Raw genomic sequence first — 25501 nt, forward strand, 5'->3', positions numbered from 1 at the left:
GCCGCTCACGGCATCCCCGTGCATGCGCAGTGGAGGGGGTCTCTTCCACCTCCGCCATAGTGGAGACCATGGCGAAGGCGGAAGGAAAAGAGTGCCCCCACGGCACAGGCCCGCCCGTGGATCAGTGGGCCCGGATCGCGGGCCAGGCCACCGTGGGGGCACCCTGCAGGGCCAGATCGCCCCGCGCCCCCCCCCAGGACCCCGGAGCCCACCCGCGCCGCCTTGTCCCGCCGGTAAGAGAGGTGGTTTGTTTCTCGCCGGCGGGACAGGCATTCCAGCAGCGGGACTTCGGCCCATCGCGGGCCGGAGAATCGCCGGGGGTGGGGCCCACCAACCGGCGCGGCGCGATTCCCACCCCTACCGAATATCCGGTGCCGGAGAATTCGGCAACCAGCAGGGGCGGGATTCACGCCAGCCCCCGGCGATTCCCCGACCCGGCGGGGGTTCGGAGAATCCCGCCCCAGATTTGTGAACTTTGCACTAATGGACTCTCTGGTCTGTTCTGTTCTTCCGTTTAACTGTTCAAGTGGTTTGTCTCTAGTGTTCATCTCGTTATTTGTGTGACACACTGTTTTTTTCTGCACCAGGCACCTTCCCATGTAAATAGCTTAGTTTTATGTACATAGTCCTGTAACTATTTCGCACACACGTAGTCAGGAACATTCACCACACACTATTTATTGTCACGCAGGCACATTTTTTTATATAAAAGGGGGGGATGTCATAGTGCAGACACACACTGATGGACACACAGTCGGACCAATCAACATACACAGCACCACAGCAATCACCAGTGAGAGCACATGCACTATAAAGACAGGGGACATCAGAGTTCCCACTCATTCGAGTAGCAGCTAGCTAGGAGCACAGAGCTCACAACCTGCAACACAGACATTCACCATGTGCTGAGTGCATCAACTGGTTAGGACAAGGCAAAGGTCTTTAGTTAAAGCTGGTATTGTATCTACCCACAGTTCAAGTATGTTTAAATAGTTAACCTTTTAATAAAATTGCACTACTTCAAGGGTTGGTGACCTGTATGTGATCCAGAACACCTAACAAATCAAATATGTTTAATCCACTATCAAAACTGTGCCTAGAGGGAATGGTTCAATTTAGAAGATCAACCAATTTTGTGTAAATATATAATTTTGTTCAACATTCTTCATCACATTTGCTTCAATTAAAGGATGTGATTGCAGTACACAGATTCAGATTTCTGTTTTAAAATAGGTCTTTAGTTTATAGAAAATCAAGTTCTGCACTGATTAGAAAACAGAGACGGGTTTAAAATTGAATGTGTTGATTTTACAATAAGTCATCTAAATGCCCAGGCCACAAAGGTTTGTCATTTATGCAGCAGCATTTAACGACACAGAAATGGAGGTTCTGTTGCAAACTTTCCTTGCAAGTTTTCCCTGTCTGAACAAAGCCAAAAAACAATTAGCACTTAATAAACTGTGCTGGTGGACATTCAGGGTCACAAACTGACTTTTTTAAGCAACAGGAAACTTTAAAATATTTAATCCTTTTGCTGGCATTCTTCCAAACATATTAAGATTTTGCCTGTGGGTAGATTCGTACAATTGAAAGAATACCACCAACGCCTTAGGTTATAGAAATATTAAGTAGAGTGTATCGAGTTCCTCTTCAGAAAAAGTAGCATTGTCCCTTCTGGAGAAAAAAACTTACTCTTAGTTAAAGTTATTCTTGTGAAGATTTCACCTTTTCACTGTTATTTGATCCCAAAATTGGTCCACAGATGAAAATTGCCTTTGACAAGAAATTACTCTTCAGTAGATTGCCCTATACCTGTGTAGAAACTGACAGAAATTTAATTTTTGAGTGCTGCATTTTATGTTTGTGCAAGATGATACTGAGCAAATTTAAAGCAAAGAATCATTCTGTTGCAATCTTTCCAAAATTGATGGAAATGGGTAGGTGGTTACTTTTGGTTACTCTTTTACTTTTGAGTCTAAAAGTTCCACCTGCAACTAAGGGATTTCTTTAAAAAGATGTGATGAACAAAATGTTTTCTGAAGTCAGCAATTTGAAACACAGAAGTTGATCTTGAATACAAACCAATTATGTATTATCCAACAGCCTTTCTTAAATTATCAACATCTGGAAAATATAGAAACATTAGTTTGGCTCAACTGGAGATTCTTCCCTGTTACTGATGTGTTTGGGGTGGGGTGGGGGAAGGGTTGATAGGGTGATGTGGGTAGAAGTTAAACGAACAAGTTTGATGGATCAGTTAGTCTTTTCTTGACCTTTACATTTGTATGTTTGTGTGTACTTCTGGCTTCAACATCCTGATACAATGACTTGTATACCTGTCATAATTCCAAGTCACTCATTTCTGTAAAGCTGTATGTTGTCTAATGAAGAAGTCTAGAAGCTTGTATGGTTGAACATTGACTGTCTAGTAATAACACAACTATATACATCTTTATATATATACATATATAGGATACAGTCCTGACTAGGTGCTATTTCAATGGTAGCATCTACCAATCTCTCTATTACACTCCCATGTGACTTTCTACATCTTAACATGAACACCGAACACCTTAATACTACACCTCCCCCACAAGCCTTTACCCCAATGTATTTACATCAATATGTACATGCAAACCCTTCTCCCCCAAAGCCTCGGACTTTACAGGTCCAGATAGTCTGGAGGCTTTACAACTTTACAACTTTTCCAGATCTTGTTCTTTTCAAGTTTGCAGGTGTGATTGTCTCAATTGTTTTGGGCTTACTTTGTTGGTCTGGAGTTGAAGTTGCAGTACTTGATGTTTCAATTACTCGGGTGTCAACATCTGGTTCACTTCTTGCACTCCTTAGAACATAGAACATTACAGCGCAGTACAGGCCCTTCGGCCCTCGATGTTGCGCCGACCGGTGAAACCACTCTAAAGCCTATCTACACTATTCCCTTATCATCCATATGTTTATCCAATGACCATTTAAATTCCCTTAATGTTGGCAAGTCCACTACTGTTGCAGGCAGGGCATTCCACGCCCTTACTACTCTCTGAGTAAAGAACCTACCTCTGACATCTCTCCTATATCTATCTCCCCTCAGTTTAAAGCTATGTCCCCTCGTGCGAGCCATCACCATCCGAAGAAAAAGGCTCTCACTGTCAACCCTATCTCATCCTCTGATCATCTTGTGTGCCTCAATTAAGTCACCTCTTAACCTTCTTCTCTCTAACGAAAACAGCCTTAGTGCTGTATTGTTCTTTGTCGCTAATCTGTCTTACTTGGTTGGATACCATGGGCTTAACTCTGTCCTTCCAGAGGAAATGGTCAGTCTGTTCATTCATGGAGTGGATGCAGGTTTTCTTTTTTCAGTGGGAGTCTGCCATGTTCTTCCTGGAAGTTAAAGGTTTTCCTCCTTTATGTTTGCAAATTCTTCATCCTTGAGCTCTACCTGCAGTTTGGTTTCTAATGCTGCACTCTGTCTCTCCATATGCACTTTTGTCTTGGTGAGTTGGTGGTCTCTTTCTGGGTTTTGGGGATAAGGCAGGAAAGTGGAGTTGAAGAGTATCCCATCAGATCAGTCATGAACTAATTGAACAGTGAAGCAGACTCAATGGGCCAAATGGCCTCCTTCTGCTCTTTCATCTTTTGGTGCCTGTGAGCTTGAAGCTTCAGTTTTCCTGCTGTAATTTTTCCTTGTTTTGTGACAGCAACTGTTTGATATAGAACTTCAGACTCCACCTTCTGCTGACGCCCCTTCTCCTCTGTTTTAAGTACGGTGGCTCATCCGGAGGTTTGGCTGGTGTATCCAAAGAAGAGTCTTTTCAGGCAACTGCATAGGAGTTAACAACCAAGAATGAGGCCAATTCTGTACTGAAGTCTTAGTCAAGACCATCAGCATTGGTGGACCTATTGGTTGTTGACCATTGTGGTTGTGTTGACATCTTCTGCTGTTTTGAGGAGGCTGAGGGCACCAAAGGCAACTCTACTCTGGAGAGAAAAAGATTTAGTGTGGATGACATAGAGAATGTCATCAACATTATTTGCTTGTTGTCATACCAGGGTGGTTCTTGAATCCTGCCTATGACAGGTAATTGGATTCCTCCAGAATCATACAGAGGAATATCTGTCATCTCTAACCAGAGGTCTTTTAGCCACGGTTTCTGATCTGACAGGACCATCATAACTGGCTCCTGTGCCTAACTTGAAATTCATGATTGAAATTTACAGATATGTCAACATTCCAAAATGTGAATTTGGGATCCTTAATTTCTCCCGAGAAGTATTGTTGGGCAACTCCTCGGTGTGGCTTATCTATCTCATGGTCTCATTTGGGATCGCCACACATCTTGAGGTTTTGGACTGGCACATCATTCCAGAGTATCCCAGGCGGTGGCAGTGTAAGCATTGCACAGTGATTTCTGGACAATGATCGCTCTTGTGAGGTATTTTGGCATCACAGTACTGACATGGTCTGCCACCATCTTGTGTTTTGCTTTGGCATTGCTTTTCTTGTCCTGGAGTCTCCTTGCCTTCTGGTGCTTTACAAAATGGATTGTTGGGATTGCGCGATGCCACTTCAATGCAAAATGGATCAGTTTTGCTGGCGGACTTCCAATTGTCTGGTAATTTGGGTGAATTTTTCCCAAAGTCAAGACTTCTTTAGAGTGGAGTACATCCAAAGAGTAGCATCATGCACTCCCATTACTATTCTGTCTCTTATGAGCTCTGACTAAATGTCACCATAGTCACGGCCTTCAGCAAATTTGTATAACTCATTTGTGAAGGAGTCTATGAATACCCCAGGCGTATGGGCCCCATGTTAAACACTGCTTGATCCAAAATCTTTTTGCTTCTTAGTTTAAAGTAGGTGTCAAAGGACTTCAGGAATTCTTCAATGTTATCGGAAGATTCACTTGTTTCTCCTCTGGCAATTAGATCATTGACTATTGGCCCTATTGAACATAATAATCCATTAACTTGTTCAGCAGTGGGGCGAGATCTACCGGTCGCGTTGCACCTGAAGAGCAGAGTGGCACGGCTGGTAGATGCCGGTATATCCCTCTTCTGGGAACTAGGGGTTGTTTAGTACAGGGCTAAATCGCTGACTTTGAAAGCAGACCAAGGCAGGCCAGCAGCACAGTTCAATTCCCGTAACAGCCTCCCCGAACAGGTGCCGGAATGTGGCGACTAGGGGCTTTTCACAGTAACTTCATTGAAGCCTACTTGTGACAATAAGCGATTTTCATTCATTTAATTTCACCTGGCTCACCACGCCTCGCAAGGGTGAATGTGATCGCGTGAGACGCCGCAATGTGAATCCCACCCATTGGGGGGGGGGAGGGGAGGGGGGGGGGCGGGGGGATCACTCTCTGGCAAATCGGTACATTAGAGTGAGACAGCTAGTCATACTCTAACATGCATTCCAGAGATCTAACCAAGGCGTTGGATCTAACTCCCTTGCCTTGGAGACCTTGGGTGAGTGCCTTTCAGCGTTGGTCTCCAGAAATGGGAAGCAGAAGGAAAGACAATTGTGGGGTTATCCCAGGGGATTGGAGTCTCCCAGATGCTTGCCCTTTGGGCCGGGTGACACCCTGACACTGCTGATGTCACCTGGACACCTTGGCACCCTGACACTGCCAAGGTGCCCAGGCTGGCACTGCCAAGTTGCCAAATTGGCATTTTTTGCACAGCAGGGAGATATCCTGCGCAGGTGTGGAGGGGAGCGGGGAGGCCGAGGACCTCCTTATACATGAGTTTGGGGGTCGTGTTGGGGACTCGAGAGATCGGGACGCTGTTTAAAAACGACGTCTCAATCTCTCGCCGCTCTGAGGAGTTCCGGCAAGTGGAGCGCTTCAGTGCAGGTAAAGGAGCTAAGTGCAGCGTATTCCCTGCTGCTGGCCAATCTACCTGGAAAGCCGTTAGATAGTGGCGTGTTTCTCCGTGCTCTGAGCACCAGCAAACACCTGGTTAATCACACGCCATGGGAGACTGTCCTCATTCGGGTACATTGCGCCCTTTGTTTTTGTATTCAATCCTGATGGTATTGTATATCTTAAAAATCTTCTCCATAGCACCCAATTTTGTGCCTGGTCTGTCCCTTCCATCTGCCTTCATTAATCTTGATTTACCATCCATGGCTGTTTTCATTACATTGAAATAAAGGTTTATGTTTTTTAAATGGCACCAGTAATCATTCTACTTCTCTTTCCCCATTTATCAGGAATTGGGGGACTCCCATTGCAGTTACGGAGCTATTTCAAACTTCACTGGTCTTCAGAAAATAGTTTGAACTGATTGTTTGGCTGGCTGCTTGCCTTCCTAAGCTTGGAGAATCGAATTCAAACTCTTTTTCCCTGAAGTCTCCTTTAATTTTTGTGTTTGCACGTGGTCTGAGCTGCAGCATTCTGCAAGCCATGCTTGTTAAACAGTTGATCTGCTAATGTGCCTGATTTTGGGCCACATTTAAAAGCTTATATCAGCCTTTCCTTTGGAGCTTGCTCACCTTTTGCGATCTGGCTAGGTCCTTTGACTCTATTTTTGATTGGATCTCAAAATGGACCTCCATGTGCTCTGGTGGTGTCCTTTTACGCCGCATAGTGGATCTTTCTTCTGCCCTTCAGCCTCTAATGAAGCTTCTTAAGTGATTTCCAGCTGTTATCTGAGGACTTCAGGTTAGACGCATTTCTCTCAGTTTGGACTGCAGTTTCCTTACTACTTCATTCTTAGAGATTTGGGGGTCCTTCATCCACTGCCATCATGTTGTTTTCTTTATTTTAAATTTAGAGTACCAAATTTTTTTTTCCAATAAAAGGGCAATTTAGCGTGGCCAATTCACTTACCCTGCACATTTCTTTGGGTTGTAGGAGTGAGACCCACACAGAGAATGTTAATACTCCACACGACAGTGACCCAGGGCTGGGATTAAACCCGGCTCCTCGGCGCCATGAGGCAGCAGTGCTAACCACTGTTGCCCCCCACTCCACCCACTGCCACCATGTTGTAAGATTGTATGCTGTCTAATGAAGAGGTCTAGAGGCTTGCATAGTTGAACAATCGCTGTTTATTAAAAGCACATAGCTATATACATATATACACACGATACAGTCCCAGCTAGATGCTATCTCTATGTCATCTTCTACCAGACTCACTACTGGACTATACTACTCCCATGTGACTCTCTGCACAATAATGTGGATAGTACTGTTTCCCCAGTCACACATTAACCTTCACAGCCCTGAACACCCTTAAATTGTACTCATCATCAACCATTCTAATCACTTACAGAGGCCTTGGCTGAGACCTGCAAAGGGCAAGGGATTAAGCCAAGATGGAGCGTAAAAACCTGTTACTAGACCCTTTTCTTCCATTAGGTGACTTTGCAGTGCGTGCTCTGGTATCGCAAAGGTTTCAAATCTAGGTGTGTGGGGAAAAGGGGCAAGAGGAAAAAGGACAATCTCCATTGGCTTTTACATAGAAGGTGCAGTGAAAGGGCGGCCGACCAGCAGTTGTCTTGATAAAGGTTGGTGCTGGAGGGAAATCTTGTTGGAGTAAGAGGATAATGGTAGGCCTTGCCATCTGATTCTCTCACTCACTGTTTTGACCCCTGGCCTGGCTGATTTGAGGAGGTATAGTGTAGGTAAATCCAGACCAAAGTGTCCAGCTTCATCCTGCATCAGAATCAAATCAGTTCTTCTTTCACCAATCCTGTTCCCCTCACCGTTTCCTCTTATTAGAAACTGGATCTTATTGATCCTTACTACAGGTTTGAACTGAAAATGAAGCATAGGATGAAAAACCTACCTGTGGATTACTGTAATATGTTCTGTAATTCTCATTGTGCTTATATTGTAGAAGAGAGAGCTGGGCAAGATTACAATATTAACATTAGGGACCACAACCTCAATGTATAATTATCTGTCAGAAGAGGTTTCAAAATACTGTCCAGATATTTAAAAAAAGAAAAATCGAATGTAATCTTAATATATTATTCACAATGCCATTCTTTTTGTATCTGCAGGTAATGGGACTCCTGGCAAATCCTGGTGGTGTTCCACACCAACCACAAACTGACTATGCTCTGTCACCATTAACTGGAGGTCTGGAACCTTCCACTTCAGTTTCTGCCAGCTGTAGTCAGCGGCTGGACCCTATGAAACCTCTTGACAGCTTGCCCACCACACAATCATACTGCCCATCAACTTACAGCTCCTCAGGTTACAGTATGGATTCAGTGGCAGGATACCAGTATGGACAATATGGGCAAAGTAAGTGCCATGTAAATCTAAGCAATACCTTTAGCTATAAAAATGCCTACCCACCCCATCCTTCGTCGATTTGTATTAAAATGTGTGATTCAGTGTACAAACTTTGATGATGAATGTAAAATTCAGTATGGCTTATTCGTCTTGTGTACAAATAAGTTTTGAAATATTTGCAAAAATATATTGCTCATTTAGTATGTTTTGGCACATAGTGCAACATCCCAGAAGATGCGCAAGCAAAGCATGCAAAAGTTACCAGGAAAAAAGTTAGCATTCGGTCAATATTTTAGTTTGATTCAGAGAAACCATGATGAGGGGAGGGGCCAATATCACGGTAGAAAGATTTCAGGATTAAATTGTATTGAACTTGAAAAACAAATGAAAAGTTGTCATTTTTCTACACTGCGCTGTTGTGGTATCTGAAAATGTAATGTTTTGCCCTGTGTTAGGATAGTATTCTCTAGACATTGGAAGTTACCACATTCTGGCCGGAGTACATTCAGCTTTTCTCCCCCTTTCATTCTATTAGGCTGCCAAAAATCTGTTACCAAGAAAATACTTTAATCTCATGGCTGTAAACATCTGTCTTTTATAGAATGCAGCCAGATGATATTTTATTTCTTATAATAGCTGGGGTATAGTTTTAATTAATGAATAAAGAACATTGCTGTTTAATTATTTAAAGGTTGTCCTATTATATTTTTAAGCCAGTTTATTTTTTTTTAATAGAAATGTTTACCTTGAACTATGCTAACTGAAGCTTTGTCAACATCGGCTGTGATTATCCGGCCCTGTTGTGGCGAGACTCACTGCAGGAGATTTGATGGCTCAGCCAAAGGTCCATTGACTTTTGGCACGACTGGACAACCCTGGCAGTGGGTTCGGCCAGAAAGTCGCTGTATTCCTTTCATACGAATGTACAAACTTTGAGTAAGTGTAGGCCACTCAGCCCTTTGAGTATGCTCCGCCATTCAGTAAGATCATGGCTGATTGCAATCTCAACCCCGCATATCTGCCCACCCCCAATAACCTTTAACCCCTCCTTATCGATCAGGAATCTATCCAGCTCTGCCTTAAAAATATTCAAACATGCTGCTTCCACTGCCTTCGGAGGAAGAGAGTTCCAAAGACGCATGACCCCCAGAGAAACAAATTCCCCTAATCTCTGTCTTAAATGAGCCACATGTCATTTCTGAACATCGACCCCTAATTCTAGATTTTACCGCAAGAGGAAACACCCTCTCCACATCCATCCTTACAAGATCCCTCAGGATCTTAAATGTTTCAATCAAGTAACAACATGACACAGTATTTGTTTTTAGCTGGTGTGCAATCCAAAACTTCACCCTATTATTTTTTAATTCTAATTTTCACTGGACTGGAAATTTGATAAATGGAATTTATTTTACTTCAGACACACATGTTTTATTCAGTAATTCAGTGCGGAATTGAAATCCCTCTGCCTTTACTTATTAATGCACTGGTTAATGCATTCATTCAAATTCTATTTGATCAGTTACCACCTCCTTTAAAATCGACAGGTTTACAACTCCATTAAGAAAACATGCAGAAGAAATTGACGAGGACACATTAACCAGTGCGCAGAGTGGAATTTCAACTCGTTACCGATTTTTGTTCACTATGCTTACTTTATACTTATGAAGGTGCTGCAAATGATATGTTCGCGTTTATTGGTAAATCTTTCCTTTTAAACTTCCCTGCCTCCACAACTGAGAAGCTGAATCAATCTGTGGTTGTGATTACGGTGCAAGTGAACTAAAAGTTCATTTTGGGAAGAAGAAGCTACATCATGATGCGCTCATTGGAAAGTCAACAAATTGGGCTAGATTGTTCAGATAATGGGTACAAAATATCCACAAAGAAAACTGTCACGCACTTAAAAGTTCTGCCTATTTCTAATAAAACAATTTTGTTGACAGACTGAATTAAAGCACTATATATAATTATCTTCAGTGCAGTCGGCAGCATCTTGATATGATTAATTGCCGAGACCTAATATATGCTTGCCATTTATATAGAACCTAAGGCCAAGGTCTGTCAAAAAATAAAACAGCCACTGGAATGTCACTATTAAAAACACATGTTCCGATAAAAACCAAATCAGGCATCATCTTGGACAATATTCCGAGATCCATGTGGTACTGTCAAACTTGTCCGAATATAAACAAAGTAACCCTCATAGTTTTGGCAGGTCATGATTAGCCCTGACAACATTGTACCTGCATTTGACATGGCCCCTTGCTACGATGTTGTCACAAGAAGCATTCCTAAGTTTCTTTTACTTCCATTACAGGTGCCTTTCATTATCTGAAGCCAGATATAGCATGAGGGAAAACCCATAAAAAGTTGAAACGACCCTTGTTCTGGACCCACAAACATAATGGGACTTTGGTACCCACAACGGTTGGATCTGTTCCCCAGAAACAAGCCAACTCTTGTCTTCCTCTGATAATGGTTTTCATTTGTGATCAAAGGAAGAGTCCTTTGTTCTAAGTTATGGTATAAATATTACTTCTGTTGCCTTAGACGTTGGCTTTTTTATTTAGAGAAGAATGAGAAAATTAATTCCCATTTGTAGCCCACGCAGACAATTATGGATTTGCGGTGGGCATTCAGTAAATGATGAGTAAGAACTTCTTCCAAGTTCTTGCCACAATAATGAAATATTGTGCATTTCTCAAGCATTCAGTATTAATCATATCTGCATAACTTGGTCAGAATTATAGTGAAAGACTGATTTACAATCAACTCTGCTGGTGAAAGTTAGTTCAAGTAAGTCTTCATATGGACCAGTCTCATAAAATAAAAACAATTCTATCCAATTAAGTGTTAATGACCTGGCTAGTGGAATCCTACCCACCACTTGGTAGCCATTTACTGCATTAATTTCTATTTGCTGGTTACCAGTGTACCAAACAATACTCATTTAGTCATCAATGCCTCATTGATTCTCATTAAATTGCAACATTCCCATGTGACTCTGTTCCAAAATTAACTTGAAGGGCATATATCACCGATCTTCTGAAGGATTGTTTGCCATGTAAATAGATTAAACTGTTACAACCGAAGTATTTTGAAATAGTAGTCAATGACAAAACAACATCGAAACAACCAGCTTTTCTTTTTAAAAATGTACACGTTTATCGCAAGAGCCACTCTGGTTTTTAGCTCTGCTGATGAATGGATCACAACTACTCAAAAAAGGACCAAGTAATATGAAGGAAGGGTTTTGTTTAGTCGGAAATAAATGGAGCTGTTTAAAGTTCCATAATTAGGTGCACTCGGTGCAGAAAGAACAAAAGCAACAAATTTATTTCACCTTTAGTGATGAAACAGCAATGTGCAATATTATGTACTTCTGCGTTACCATGGTATTTCTTGAAAGTATTGTACTGTATTCTATTTTTCTTGACATCACTGTAATTTAATTGGTTGACCATATAAGATGTTTTCTGGCAGATGCTTTGGGCATTGCTGAGGATATACAAGAGCTGAGCAAAATATACATTCATATTGTACATAAATTCCTAACTGTAAAATCTGATGTGTAGAAAAACAACATTGTAATGTTTATATCACAGACTGAAAATCATATCTTATTTTAGTAAGACTAGAGGAATGGTATGTGTAGAAAGCAGAAAGCTCAGAAATCGTTCATAATGGACTGTTAGTACCTTTCTGCTAAGTGCTTAAAATATAGTGGCAATTTGGACATTTCCATATAAGCTTTTACAAATATGGTTCCAGAATCACACAGAAAGATTGGTAGCTTGATGTTTATATCCTTGTAGGAGTTTGTGGTAACATTTCTCATGACCTTGTCCATAAACTTAATTATGATTATGATATCAACCTGTTAAGTTGTTGCATTGCAGCATAGATATTCATAGAGAGGCTATTATTTATTCTTATATATTCAACTATTTTAGAATTTAGCATGTATCTCATGATATGTACATTTTTGCTTAGCATGTAGTAACAAATTAGATAATTACTGCCATTAAGTACAATGATCTAGATAATATGACCTCTTCTGTCACATGTTGGTTTTAAAGGGTGATGGAACTGAATGTTTTGTGGTGTCTGTCATCCAACCTTCGGTTTGACATTTGACTGCAGAATACAGCCTTGATGTAAAGATTCTCTTTCCTGTACAAACACAGTGAATATTTACTATTTATAATAAAAAATAAACAGCTAAGAAAATCAACCAACGGAATGCGAGTCCCTTTTATCATATAATGCTATGCATTGTGCAATGGATGTTGATTAATATTGGTGCTGGTTTTATGTCCAGCGATGAATAAAGGTCTCACTGATTGGCCCGGGGGGGGGGTTGTGGGGCTCAGAGGTGGAACAGGATATTTTGGGAAAGGGAAGGGCACTTGGGCAGGAATTCTCTGGTCGTCGGGATTCACTTTTCCCGCTGGAAGTGCAGCCCCACCAGTGGGTATGGCGCCATGGGGTGGTTCAATAGGAAATCCTATTGACAAGCGGTGGGAGGATAGAATCTTCAGGTAGCCGAGAAACATGCAATTGGGGAAAATCCCACCTTTTGTGTGCTTTTCGGAACATATATGGGGTTGCAGACACTTCAAGGTAAAGTAGGGAATTGGACTTCTCCAATGACTCATTAGGTAAGTTCACGGTTTAATGTTGACCTGAGCAAACAGACCAGGAAACTTTCAAGTTCTATTTCAGTTTGTGTGAGAGTGAGCTGATCTGAACAAGGGGTTTCAAAACTCACCAGAGTGCACCTGCTCTTGATATAGACTGGTAAATCAGGGTAAATTCGAATCCTACCTGCTAGGAAACTGGATTGGTAGGGAAGTTAAGATCTACCAGATGATTTACCTGCTGATGTTCTGCCTGGATGCTGCTATCTTTGATCTTAACCAGAGACTCTGAACAGAGACTACAAACCTGTCTGCAGCCCACAAAGTCCTTATTTAAATATGTAAAACATGGCTGATGACACCCTGACTGCTATTTTAAGTTACAAGCAGGAATATCACAAAAAACATCATGTTCCTGCCAGAAATTTGCTGTCAGATAAATTCTCGCCCCCACTATTTTGGCCTCAGTAGATGACTACAGAGGACTGCCGAAACAACATGATTTTTTCTTCTCTTTTAAAATAAATTTAGAGTACCGAATTATTTTTTACTTTTCCAATTAAGGGGTAATTTAGTGTCATCAATCCACCTAACCTGCACATCTTTGGGTTGTGGGGGTGAAACACACGCAGACAATAACATATGATTTACATCACTTTCAGCAAATTGATTTTCAAATGAATATCAATTACTTAGTGCAATCCATCACAAGGTGCGCAATCTTTCCAAAAGGGAACAAAGTCCCCGAGCGAGCACCTTTAGCCACGTGTTTCCCATCACTCGCAGTGCCGAGAAACACATGGCTATTCAACGCGACTCGTGTTGAACAAGAGGCCTGAATGGGGAATGCACGGCCAAGGCCGCACATAGCCCCATTTAAAAAAATTTAGAGTGCACAATTTTTTTCCCAATTAAGGAGCAATTTAGCGTGGCCAATCCACCTATCCTGCACATGTTTGGGTTGTGGGGGTGAGACCCACGCAGGCACAAGGCGAATGTGCAAACTCCTCATCAACGCCGTGAGGCAGCAGTGCTAGCCATTGCATCACCATGGCGCCCAGTCCCGTTTTTTATAATGGGGAGCTCTGCTCCTCGATGTAGCGAGAGATCGGCTGATTTCCGAGGCCCCGAAAAGAATCCCCGACCTGCCACCCAGCCCAAACTGGGAGGTTCCCCCCAACACCCACACCGGTCAACTCCAGCCCGATCCTGTGCGCATATAAAATGCCAGCTTGGCACCCTGGCAGTGCCCTTGCCAGCTGGTGGTGCCAGGCTAGCACCCAGGTGGTACTGCCAAGGTGCCAGGTTGGCACTACCAGGGTACCCAGGTGGCACCAGCAGTGCCAGAACACTACCCTGGCCAAAGGGCATGCAGCTGGGGGCCTCAGATCCACTTGGATACCCTGACAAGTGCTATACCACCTGGTCCCCGTTTGTGGGCACAATACCAAATGGCACTCACCTGAGGTCTCTGAGGTGAAAGGGTTGAATCCCAAAGTCTCAGGTACCTTGGGAATCTACACATTAGAGTGAGGCTTACTGCCTTGTTCTAATGTGCATATTTGCCAAACATTATTCCCTCCTATTGTGGGCTGGATTTACCTCACAACGACTCGTGAGATTGCGTTGAATCTTACGAGGCGCTGTGATCTGGGTAGATCATGGGAGTGAGATCTTTCAATGGCCATGCTGTGCCACAGCAAGCTGCTTTTCAGAAGCAGCGTGGCCTGAGGATCGTGCCCATGGCAATCTCTATAATGTTATGTTTTGTTCTTTTTGTGAAGGCATGTTATGCCCGATTCTGCCCCTCCCTTTTTTTGCTCTTTATAGTCATATCCCTCTTGTGAATGTTATAACACTGGTTTTCAACGCTCTAATTTTCTGCTCTTCAGTCAACTGCTAGGGATGATCGAGCTGCCCTAGTGATGATTGCTTGCTCTGTACATTAATCTCTGTTTTTAAAATTTAAATGGGATTGACATAAAATGTAATGTACGTATAGCATTATTTTGACTTGTTAAACAACAACCTGCCCTATTCCATGCAATTGTCATAACGCTACAGAGAAAACAGCATAGCAGTAAAAGAATTGGGGATGAAATTCAGCTGGTTCCTGTGATGAGTATCTTATCTGAAATGCTAGTTTTATGCTCAAGCTGCAGGCTGAAAATCTATCACATTATGTTATAGAAACAAGTTTCATAATCAGGGCTAATGATCATCAGTGAATAGCAAAGAAGTATAGGTAAATGTTTTACAAAACAAAACATTTTTCTCACCCTACCAACACTGTCCTTTTCTGAAGTACCCTTTCTAAGTCATTGTAGAAAATATTATAGCTGGTTAGACCCTACTTAGCACCTTCGGTTGGTCCCCATGTTTTTTATGCAAATAAATAAACTCCTCTTTTCCACCCCGAATCACTTCCTTTGAGCCCTCCCGCGTGTCAGCTCTGTCCTTACATATGACACAAGATGCAACGCACTTGTGGATTTCTGTTCACATGCTACAATTACCTCAATAGTTCATAGATCATCTCCTTCCACAGATCAGGCCTCACAATACTCAATGTTGTTTCATCTATTCCTATCCCATTCCTCACTAGACCCGCCTCCAACAAGAGACCCATTTGATGCACCTTTAAGTCTCTTGACAACATTAACTCGTAACTACTCAACTACCCCATCCAAACCCATTGTGGAGGGTTGCTTTTGTCAATTTCCTTTCTTCTGCTAATTCAAACCTTCTTTCAAAGTTATTGGAATCACCATATTCCTTAAAACTCCTTCTCTTCACCCCTCTGTTTTTAAAAACGGCCGGGCCATTTCCAGTTTCCACTTCCTACATTTCTTAAGTATGCCATGTATATCCATTTCCATGTTCACCTCTTTAACCATTCTTTGTTTGAATCCCCTCAGTCTGGATTCCATCTCTACCATAGCTCGGAGAACATCCTGCTCAGAGTCAAAAATGCATTGGGCATTCTCCTGCCATTGGTGGGATGGCCCAACCCTAACCACTCTGGTGTTGGGCCAACCGGAAGTTGCGGAATCCTCCGCACTTCTGGGGCTAGGCCAGCGGCGGATGGGTTGGCGCTGCGCCAACCGACGGCGAAGGGCCAGCGCGAGTTGGCGCATGTGCAGAACCGCTGGCATGGTTCCGCGCATGCGCAGCCCGGGCGGTGTGTTTCCTGCGCATGCGCAGGGTGGTACTTCTCCGCGCCGGCCATGGCGAGCCCTACAGAGGCCGGCGCAGAAGGAAGGAATGCCCCCACGGTACAACCCGCCCGCAGATCGGTGGGCCCCGAACGCAGGCCAGGCCACCGTGGATCGCAGGTCAGGCCACCGTGGGGGACCCCCCCCCCCCCCCCCCGAGGCCTGATCCCCTCGTGCCCCCAGAGGACTTCAGTAGCCAGCCTACAAGCCAGGTTCCGCTGTGATGGACCATGTCCATTTCATGCCGGCGGGACTGGCCAGGAACCGACGGCCGCTTGGCCCATCGGGCAACGGCCCCCGACCGGCGCGGAATGATCCCCACCCCTGCCCGTAAACTGACGCCGGGGAATACGGCTGCCGACGTCGGAGCGGCGGGGCGGGATTCACGCCGCCCCCCCCCCCCCCCCTCCCGGGAATTCTCCGACTTGGCGGGGGGTCAGAGAACCCTGCCCATTGTGTCCATGCTGGTCATCCTTAACCTCTCTGACCATTCAACAATATTCTCTACTTCGCAAGCTTCTCCTTTATGATTCACATCTATGGCTCCATTCATATCATCATTGCTGGCAATGCGCTCTCCTTCATACGTCTACCATAGTGAGATAATCTTTTACTAAGAGTCATATTAGACTTGAAATGTTCCTGTTTCACTCTCCACAGGTGCTGCCAGACCTCTTGAGTTTTTCCCGCATTTTCTGTTTTTATTTCAGATTTCCAGTATCTACAGTATTTTGCTTTTATTTTGTCTTCGGCCCCCTTGTACTCTTCATCTACCAGAACACGTGGCAGCACGGTAGCATAGTGGTTAGCACATTTGCTTCACAGCTCCAGGGTCCCAGGTTCGATTCCCGGCTTGGGTGACTGTCTGTGTGGAGTCTGCATGTTCTCCCAATGTCTGCCTGGGTTTCCTCCGGGTTCTCTGGTTTCCTCCCACAGTCCAAAGATGTGCAGATTAGATGGATTGGCCTTGCTCAATTAACCTTAGTGTCCAAAATGGTTGGGTGGGGTTATTGGGTTATGGGGATAGGGTGGATGTGTGGGCTTGGGTAGGGTGCTCTTTCCAAGGGCTGGTGCAGACTCGATGGGCTTAATGGCCTCCTTCTGCGCTGTAAATTCTATGATAACAGAAAGATTACAGCAATTAAGGAAGATTGAACACATTGCGGCATTTTTCTCTTTAGAAAAGAGAAGACTTTAGAGGTGAAATGATAGTGGTGATACCTGTGCTACATACCCACTAGTCTCACACCAAGGACCAATCTAAAAATTTGGTTTGTACAAAAAGGGTTTAATGATATAATGAGTGACAATTGCTGCTGAACAACCGCTTTGGCTTGTAAAAATGAATTCTACAGTTGTGTGCTCTTGCTGATCATGAGCTTGGAGGCAGGAAGGGCAATTACTTACACAGGATGGTGGCTTACTAGAGCCCCACTATGTCAAATTCACAGTCATCTGGATTTGGTTTATCACTTTGAGTTAGAATCATGAAAACCTCTTCCTTTTTCTCTCCTTCCCTTTCAAAGGGCTGGTTTAGCACAGGGCTAAATCACTGGCTTTTAAAGCAGACCAAGGCAGACCAGCAGCACGGTTCAATTCCCGTACCAGCCTCCTGGAATGTGGCGACTAGGGGCTTTTCACAGTAACTTCATTTGAAGCCTACTTGTGACAATAAGCGATTTTCATTTTCATTTTTTAATTTCATCTGCTCCCCCTGCCCTATATACAAATAGGTAACGACATAGAGAGCCCATGTAATAGGGCAAATTTGTAGCCATAAAAGTAGACAATCGAAATATGGTTATATCTAAAGCACACATCCATTCTGGTATTATATTGCTACTATATAGGCTATGTTACATTTGTGCACAAGCAAGGTAGATAGAAATGTTGATATAACGTAAGTTCCAAGTATATAGGCCTATAATTTGCAGTCAGCTTTGAAGCAAGGGTACTTGCTGCTGACTGCAAAGAAACTGCCCGCAAAGATATAGCAATCTCTGTGGTGGATTTTCTCCTATGCAGATGCCAATTTGAATCTGATGCCAAGTCAAGGGCTTGGCCTGCAATAGCAGTGATGTCTGCAAGCAGGCAAGGAATCAATGACATTCTCCCAATCAGCAAACAAGGAATCTAAAAGCACTGAATCCATTCACATTTAATTTAAATCTTCAGATGGTGAAATAAAGGATCACAATCAGATTAGGATAGAAGCTAAAATAAAGATAGATGGGGCGGCACGGTGGCGCAGTGGTTAGCACTGCAGCCTCACGGCACCGAGGACCTGGGTTCGATCCCAGCCCTGGGTTACTGTCCGTGTGGAGTTTGCACATTCTCCCCATGTCTGCGTGGGTCTCACCCCCACAACCCAAAAGATGTGCAGGGTTGGTGGATTGGCCACACTAAATTGCCCCTCAATTGGAAAAAAACTAAAAGATAAATAAATAAAGACAGGAAAATTGCTTTTAAAAAAATGCTCTGAAAAATACATGGAAGTTCTTTATCCTTGTGGAGAAATTTGAAATTCCACAAATATAATTTCTTTTTCTGGGCCAGTGAGTGTGTTTAGCAGTAATTATGGAGGTAGTATGCTATTATAAAACCAGTTATCCTGCATCTTAAGCAACAACTTTTTCCACAGGCTTTCAGAGTGAGACTAATAGTGTAGAAGATGAGGTTTTCATTAAATCATGATTACAATGGAGATTTCGGTCTGTGGAACCACTCGAGTGCACCCAAAGAACATTTTAGACCCTGTCCCGCCATGGTCTCAACTTTCCCTACCTCTCAAATTGCCTCCAGCCTCCACAATCCTCTGAGAACCTGTGGTCCTCTTGTTCTGGTCTCTTGTGCACCCGTTGGTTCCTGAGCTTTCAGATGCTAGGTCCTACATTCTGGAGTTTTCTCCCTTAACCTCACCATTTCTCTAACTTTTTGTTCTCTTTTGAGATACAAATGAAAAAGTTCCCCTTTGACCATGCTCTTGGTTATTTTCCCTAAGATCTTCTTATATGTCAAACCTTGTTTGAAAATGCTCCTACCGAGCACCTTGGGACATTATCCTTTGTGTTGTTTTGTAATTTAATGTTAAAACGGACAGTGAAGAAAAGCTAAAGTGAAATGGAGCACTGGCGAGGCTTACACACCAAAGTGAAATGACCAGAGTGAGGTCAAACATTCTAATCTAACATTAGACTGATCAGACATTCATTATTAGAGCTGAAAATCAATCCAATCAGAGACAAGGCAATCAAGATATGGAGCCAAGCACTGAAAAAAGCCAAAGCATTGCAGATGATGGATGGATTGGGTTGGTAAAAAAAGTAAGATCGGCGAAGAAAATGTGTGACATTACGTGAAGAATTACAAAAAACCACAAACTGGATACCTGGCACTGTCCAGCACTGCTGAAGGAAGCAAAGGGCTGCTCTTCAGCTTCTATCTGAAATGGGTGTAGAGTTCACTGTGTGTGCCTTGCCCATTGATCCCTGGCAGCATAGGAGAATCATAGAATCCCTGCAGTGCAGAAGGAGGCCATTTGGCTCATCGAGTCTGCACTGACCCTCTGAAAGAGGGCCCACTCCCCTGTCCCAATAGCCCCACCTAATCTGCACATCTTTGGACTGTGGGAGGAAACCGGAGCACCCGGAGGAAACTCACGCAGACACGGGGTGGGGGGGGAGGGGGAGGGGGAGTGCAAACTCCACATAGACACCCAAGGCAGAATTGACCCTAGGTCCCCGGTGCTGTGAGGCAGCAGTGTTAGCCACTGTGCCACCATGCTGCTCAAGCGGCCTCCAATACCCAGCCTCCCCACCCTCCTCTCCCCCCATCCTCTGTTCTCTGATTACTCCCTGCTCTAAAAACTATGGACTTTCCTGTCTCCAGCAGCGTCAGCTCATGAGTTCTGGCACTTCTGGAGATTCTACAGCTGCCAGCCAATCAAAATGGCCAGCAGCTGTCAAGGGTGGGGCTTCCTGTCCACTGAGGGGCGGAAATCAGACCCTCAGCCTGTTTAGCTCACCCCCAGCATGTTGCCACTGTGGGGAAAAGGCTTTTCAAAAGTTAATCTGTTCAGAACTGAATTTCCTTCTGGGTGGCGAGCAGAGCAGTCCATCTCTACAAACCCACCCACCCACCATCACCAACCTCCTCTTGAAATCCAGCCCTTTGTACCACTGCATGATTACCTCAGTTTGACTATTCCTTTTATGTATTGAAGGCCACTTGATGCCAGGGAACAATGTGCACGGCTCGCATAGTGAACGTTACATCCGGATAGAAATTGAAGATCAGACCTCAACAATGCTCCTCTTCACATTAGCTTTTCTTCACTGGTCCCTTTTAACATCATGTTACAACAACAAAAAGTTTGACAAGATTTTTCATCAGCAGCTACAATGAATGATGGTTCTTCACTGTTCTCCTGACAGCTGGGCGCTAACCAGTCCCAGGCCAGTCCCAGGCCATTCACTCCTCCCGTTATTAATTTGAACGTTTGATTCTTCCCTTTTTCAGCCGGTTAACAAGTTCTTCAATGAGCTTAACACCAAGTTAATTGGAAGCGTGCGGATTTCTGGCTCTTCCATCTCTCATCCTTTCTTTAAAAATTCCAGCGTGCCATGGAGGTGTCGGAAGACTGAATGTGCTATCTGAGTGTGCTATTTCCAGAGGGCTCCTGCCTTGCTCCCATGGGCAATTGAAAATCCTGACCGAGGTGACAGCAATAAGGAGAATGGGCGCAAAAATGAGGAGAAGCACAAAGTAGCACATATTCTGAATGAGTCCTTCCTCCAAGTATTCACTGGGGGAGATCTGAATAACACACCCTCCTTAACAAGTGATAGCCAAAGCAAGATTAATGACCTTCATGTAAATTAAATGGAAGGTCTTGACAGCCTAACAGGGCTCATGACAAATTCCCAGGGACAGATGATATTTATTCCAGTGTTGAGAGTAATGAGACGGAATATTATTAATAATTATGAGAGATTTACTGGACACTGGGGAAATATTAGATTGGAAACAGGAAAAGATGGTACTCATATTCAACCAAGATGACAAAACAGACATAGGCAACTATAAATCAATTAGTCTATTTAAAATTCCATGTAAAATAATGGAATTGATTGTCACTAGTAAATCTGGGGATTATCTGTACAACAATAATCTAATAAACAGCAACTGCAAGGCATTAGAGGGAAAGACTGTGTCTGATCAATCTCCTTGACATCTGAGAAAGTGACACCCAGCTGGGAAATCCTACAATTTAGTTTGGCCGTACTTCTGAAAGGCATTTGACAATGCTCCACATGATAGGTTGGTTCTCTCACATTGCTCAAAAAGTCATGATAAAAGCTGGGAATGGATACAAAATTGGCTGGAGGATACCTGTTAGAATAACCAGGTCAGCGTGGGAGAGAATAGTGAGTGAGGTTGCTGCATGCAACTGCTACTGATTCTAATTCATATCAACGACTTGCATTCAGTAACTAATTTTGTTACATTTATAGATGCAAAACTAAGAAGGGTGGTAAAATCAATAGAAGCAGCTGAGAAATGACAAAATGAATTGGACTATGGCCAGAAATCTATGTTGCTTGGGCGAGCATGCGTACGCTCAACCCAGAAGTGCGTGAAATCGCATGAGACGACGTTGGCACTCATCACGATATTATCATGCACTCGTGCAATATCAGTTGACGGGTGTGCACGGGAGTGTGAAGCTCGCTTGCCCACAATTAAGTGGCCATTTAGGCACAATAACGAGTCAAACTAAAATTGATTTCATGCATCCTGTCTACTTTTATGGTTGGTGGGCAGCCCACTTAGCCAGACGGCCTTCACATTTTAGCTACAACCTCGATCCGGGATGGGATGAAATGTCAGGGCTGAAATAAAATTTTAAAAGGTGCCTGGAGACTGAGGTCTTCTGAGCTCTGCTTTCAAGTGTATGAATGTGCGGCATAGACACAGGTTGCTGCGTATTTTCATCACTTGCTTTATAGAGGTCTGCAGATCTCTGAGACAGTTCCACAGCAGCTGTCCACCTTGAGGGAGCACCAGCGCGCACCCTCCCTTCTCTTGGAGCACATCCTCTTCTCCAAGCACCCCCCCCCCCCCCTCCCGTTAATTAGCCAACCAGCATGAAATCATGTTCCAGAGCTCATCATAGCCAGAAGCAGATTTTATACTCGCTTCCGGGCGCGCCAAATGCGTGCATTCGGAAAAATTGTTGAAGAAATTTACTGGTTACATTGGAAAGGAACATACAAATCATGTGCTCTATGAATGGCATTTAAATAGCAAAAGGATGAATTTGAAAGATCTAAGAGTAGTCTTAGTAGACTTGATTGTCCACATGTCCAACTAATAAAGCCAGGTGAACTGAAGGGTTACGATATAGGTTAGGGGACAGTTAGATCAAACTGATCAGACTCAGCATTTTGCAATGCATCTAGCTCTGGTCATCAACAAATAAATGAGACAATCCAGTGCAGAAAAAAGCCAGGAGGCTGATTCCCAATGGTAAAGGTTTGAGTTAGAAGGAGAAATGGATATCGATAGGCTAAGAGATTGGGCCAAAATTTGGCAGATGGAGTTTAAATGCGGATAAGTGTGAGGTTATATTTCTGATAAAGAAGCGGTTAAAGGGATATGGGGAACAGGTAGGGAGGTGGGTATGAGACCAGGAAGAGATCAGCCATGATGAGCTCGAAGGGCTGAATTGCCTACTTCTGCTACTAAATCCTATGGGAGAAATATAAGGCCAAATTCTCCGTTCCTGAGACTAAGTGTTGACGCCGGAGCTGGATTTATGAACTTCCACAATCGCAAAATTGGCGTCGCACCTGGACCAATTCAACCACCGTTCAGGGGATAACACTGGCGCCACGTGAAACACAATCGATTCCAATGAGAAACAATGCCAGATTCGAGATTGACACTCAGGCGGCTGACAAGTCGCAGCCGCTGGAGGGGGAACACCGGACGTGTGGCCCCTTACAGCAGCGGAACAGAGGCATTGGATGTGGTCGGAGGGCCTGGAGAAAGGGCAGTCACTGAGGTGGAGGTCAGCATTAGGTGAGCAATTGAGACCCCACTGGGCGGTGTTTCCCCATGGCATGTGTGTCACTCTCCCCATCACCAGACCCCCACCCCCACCCCTCCACCCACCCCCACACTCACACCACACCCAGGTCCACCACCTCCCCTCACACCCCTGCTCCGTCACCACCACTCCAACACTCTCTCTCTGCCAACGACCCCCCCCACATACCCCCACTCTTTCCCCCCCCCCAACAATTATGCGTCTTGTCAAAAAGAAGACAGAAACAAAGTAATAATTTAGCTTCTCTACCACATCTCCATTCCCCATTGTAAATTCTCCTGACTGTGCCTTTAATGGACCTCCATTTGTCTTAACCAAACATTTCCTTTTTACATACCTATATAAACTTTTAGTCTGTTTCTATGCATTTTGTTGGTTTACATTCATATTTTACTAACCATTTCTTTATCAGTTTCTTGATCCTCCTTTGCTGTGTTCTAAAATCCTTCCAGTCCTCAGGTTTGCTACTATTTCTGGAAACTTTATCTGCCTTTTCTTTTAATCTTATATATGCTTAACTTCCTTTGTTAGCCACGGTTGACTGACTTTTCTTTTTGGGATTTTGTGCCTCAAAGGAATGTATAATTGCTATAAACTATGTAATAACGCTTTATAGACTGTCATTGCTTATGAATGTTCATACCTTTGAATGTGTTTTCCCCATCCACCTCAGCCAATTTTCCCCTCATATTTTCATAATTTCTTTTGTTCAAATTTCACACCTTGGCTTCAGGTTGAACTGAAGAGAAAATGCTGGAAAATCTCAACAGGTTTGGCAGCATCTGTAGGGAGAGAAAAGAGCTAACGTTTTGAGTCCAGATGACCCTTTGTCATATTCAGATTGAACTGTCAAGCATACTGTAAAATTCCATCATAGTATGGTCACAGATAGAAAGGAAGCGATTAAGAAAATTATACATGGGTCCTTAAGTGGCAGAGAGAAAGTAATTATAATGGGGAGTAAGGAAGTAGTAGCGATTTGGGGGGAATATTTGGGTAACTTTTAACTTCTGATCCGCTGGGAGTGGAGAGTCCCAGGAGTATGTGGGAAACCTAGATATTGAAATTCAGGGGTGAAGGGGGTGTCCAATCATGAGGGTTTGGCAAGGCCGGTATGCAGGATCTAGTAAGTAAGTAGAAAGCCATATACCCTGAGGGACCAGCAGCCCTCATCTTTTTGTGGCTATCGGTGTCCCAAGGCTCAGAAAACTCCAGCATTCCAAGTTGAAATAGAATTGGTGGACTAAAATGAAGCACACAGCCTCATTATAATATATAAATTGGCCTCCCTTGGGTACATTGACTGCCCACCTCCTTCGTGCCTTTGTTAAAAATGTAATTGGATGGGTTGGGACTGGGATGCAGATTTTAAACACTTTAACCTCCCACCTGATCCAAACCAACAAGCCTTTTGGAGTTAAATCTCCCCCCTTGGTATATCTCTCGCGGAAGAAGACAGAAAAAAAATTGGAAACAGTAAGGAACCAAAGTTTGAATGAGAATGAGGAACTTCAAGCAATTAATACGAAGAAAGGAATTATTAAATAAATTAATGTGGCCAAAAGCCAACAAACCTCCTGGAATTGATGGCCTACATTCGAAGGTTTTAAAAGAGAAGGCTATAGACATAATGGATGCATTGGTTTTTGATCTTCTGTGTATGCAACAAATAGGGTGGGTAATGGGGAAACAGGCAATGTAGCATCTTTAGATTGTCAAAAGTAATTCAATAAAGTGTTATGTAAGGATAGGGTTCATGGGTTGATACCAATTTATTAGCTCAGGGTAAGGCATTGACCAATTAGGACTGACGTGAGAAGAAATTTCTTCCCTCAGAGGATTGTGAATCTAGAATTCTCGATTCTAAAGGGTAGTGAATGCTCAGTCCTTTTTTAAATTCAATGCTGTGGCATAGATTTTGAATCGGGGAAATGGGGATTGGCACGGAAGTGATGTTGAGGTAGAACATCAGCCATGATCCTATTTGTATAGTGAAGCAGTCTTTAGGGGTTATTTGACTTACTCCTGCTCCTTTTTCTCATGATCTTAGACATGACATTGAGCTTCTGGCCCAATTGGAGTTTTAATTCTCCATTCTACTCCCAGTCTGACGTTATCCTCCTATACTGACCTGTTGAAGCTCAATGGAAAATTGAGGAACAACACCTTATCATTTGATTGGGCACATTGCAACCTTCTGTACTCAACATTTACTGAGCTATTTTGAATCATAACCATTCTCTCACTTTTCAGATATTATGGGTGGAATTTTCCCATTTTTCAGCG

General features: G+C 43.5%; 1 protein-coding gene across 5 annotated transcripts in view; it reads left to right on the plus strand.

Moving 5' to 3' along the window:
- Positions 1-25501, plus strand: part of pax3b (paired box 3b) — a 215663-nt gene that overhangs the window by 122300 nt on the left and 67862 nt on the right. For 2 of the 5 annotated variants that reach the window (XM_072474539.1, XM_072474541.1), the window contains exon 8: positions 8009-12483. In XM_072474539.1, coding sequence (XP_072330640.1) covers positions 8009-8362 — 354 coding nt within the window. In that variant the 3' untranslated portion in view covers positions 8363-12483. Of the gene's footprint in view, positions 1-8008; positions 12484-25501 lie in introns of those variants that run through there. The other 3 variants (XM_072474542.1, XM_072474543.1, XM_072474540.1) reach the window with 3 other exon arrangements.

The sequence above is a fragment of the Scyliorhinus torazame genome, chromosome 14, assembly GCF_047496885.1.
Source record: "Scyliorhinus torazame isolate Kashiwa2021f chromosome 14, sScyTor2.1, whole genome shotgun sequence".
NCBI classification, from domain to species: Eukaryota; Metazoa; Chordata; class Chondrichthyes; order Carcharhiniformes; family Scyliorhinidae; genus Scyliorhinus; species Scyliorhinus torazame.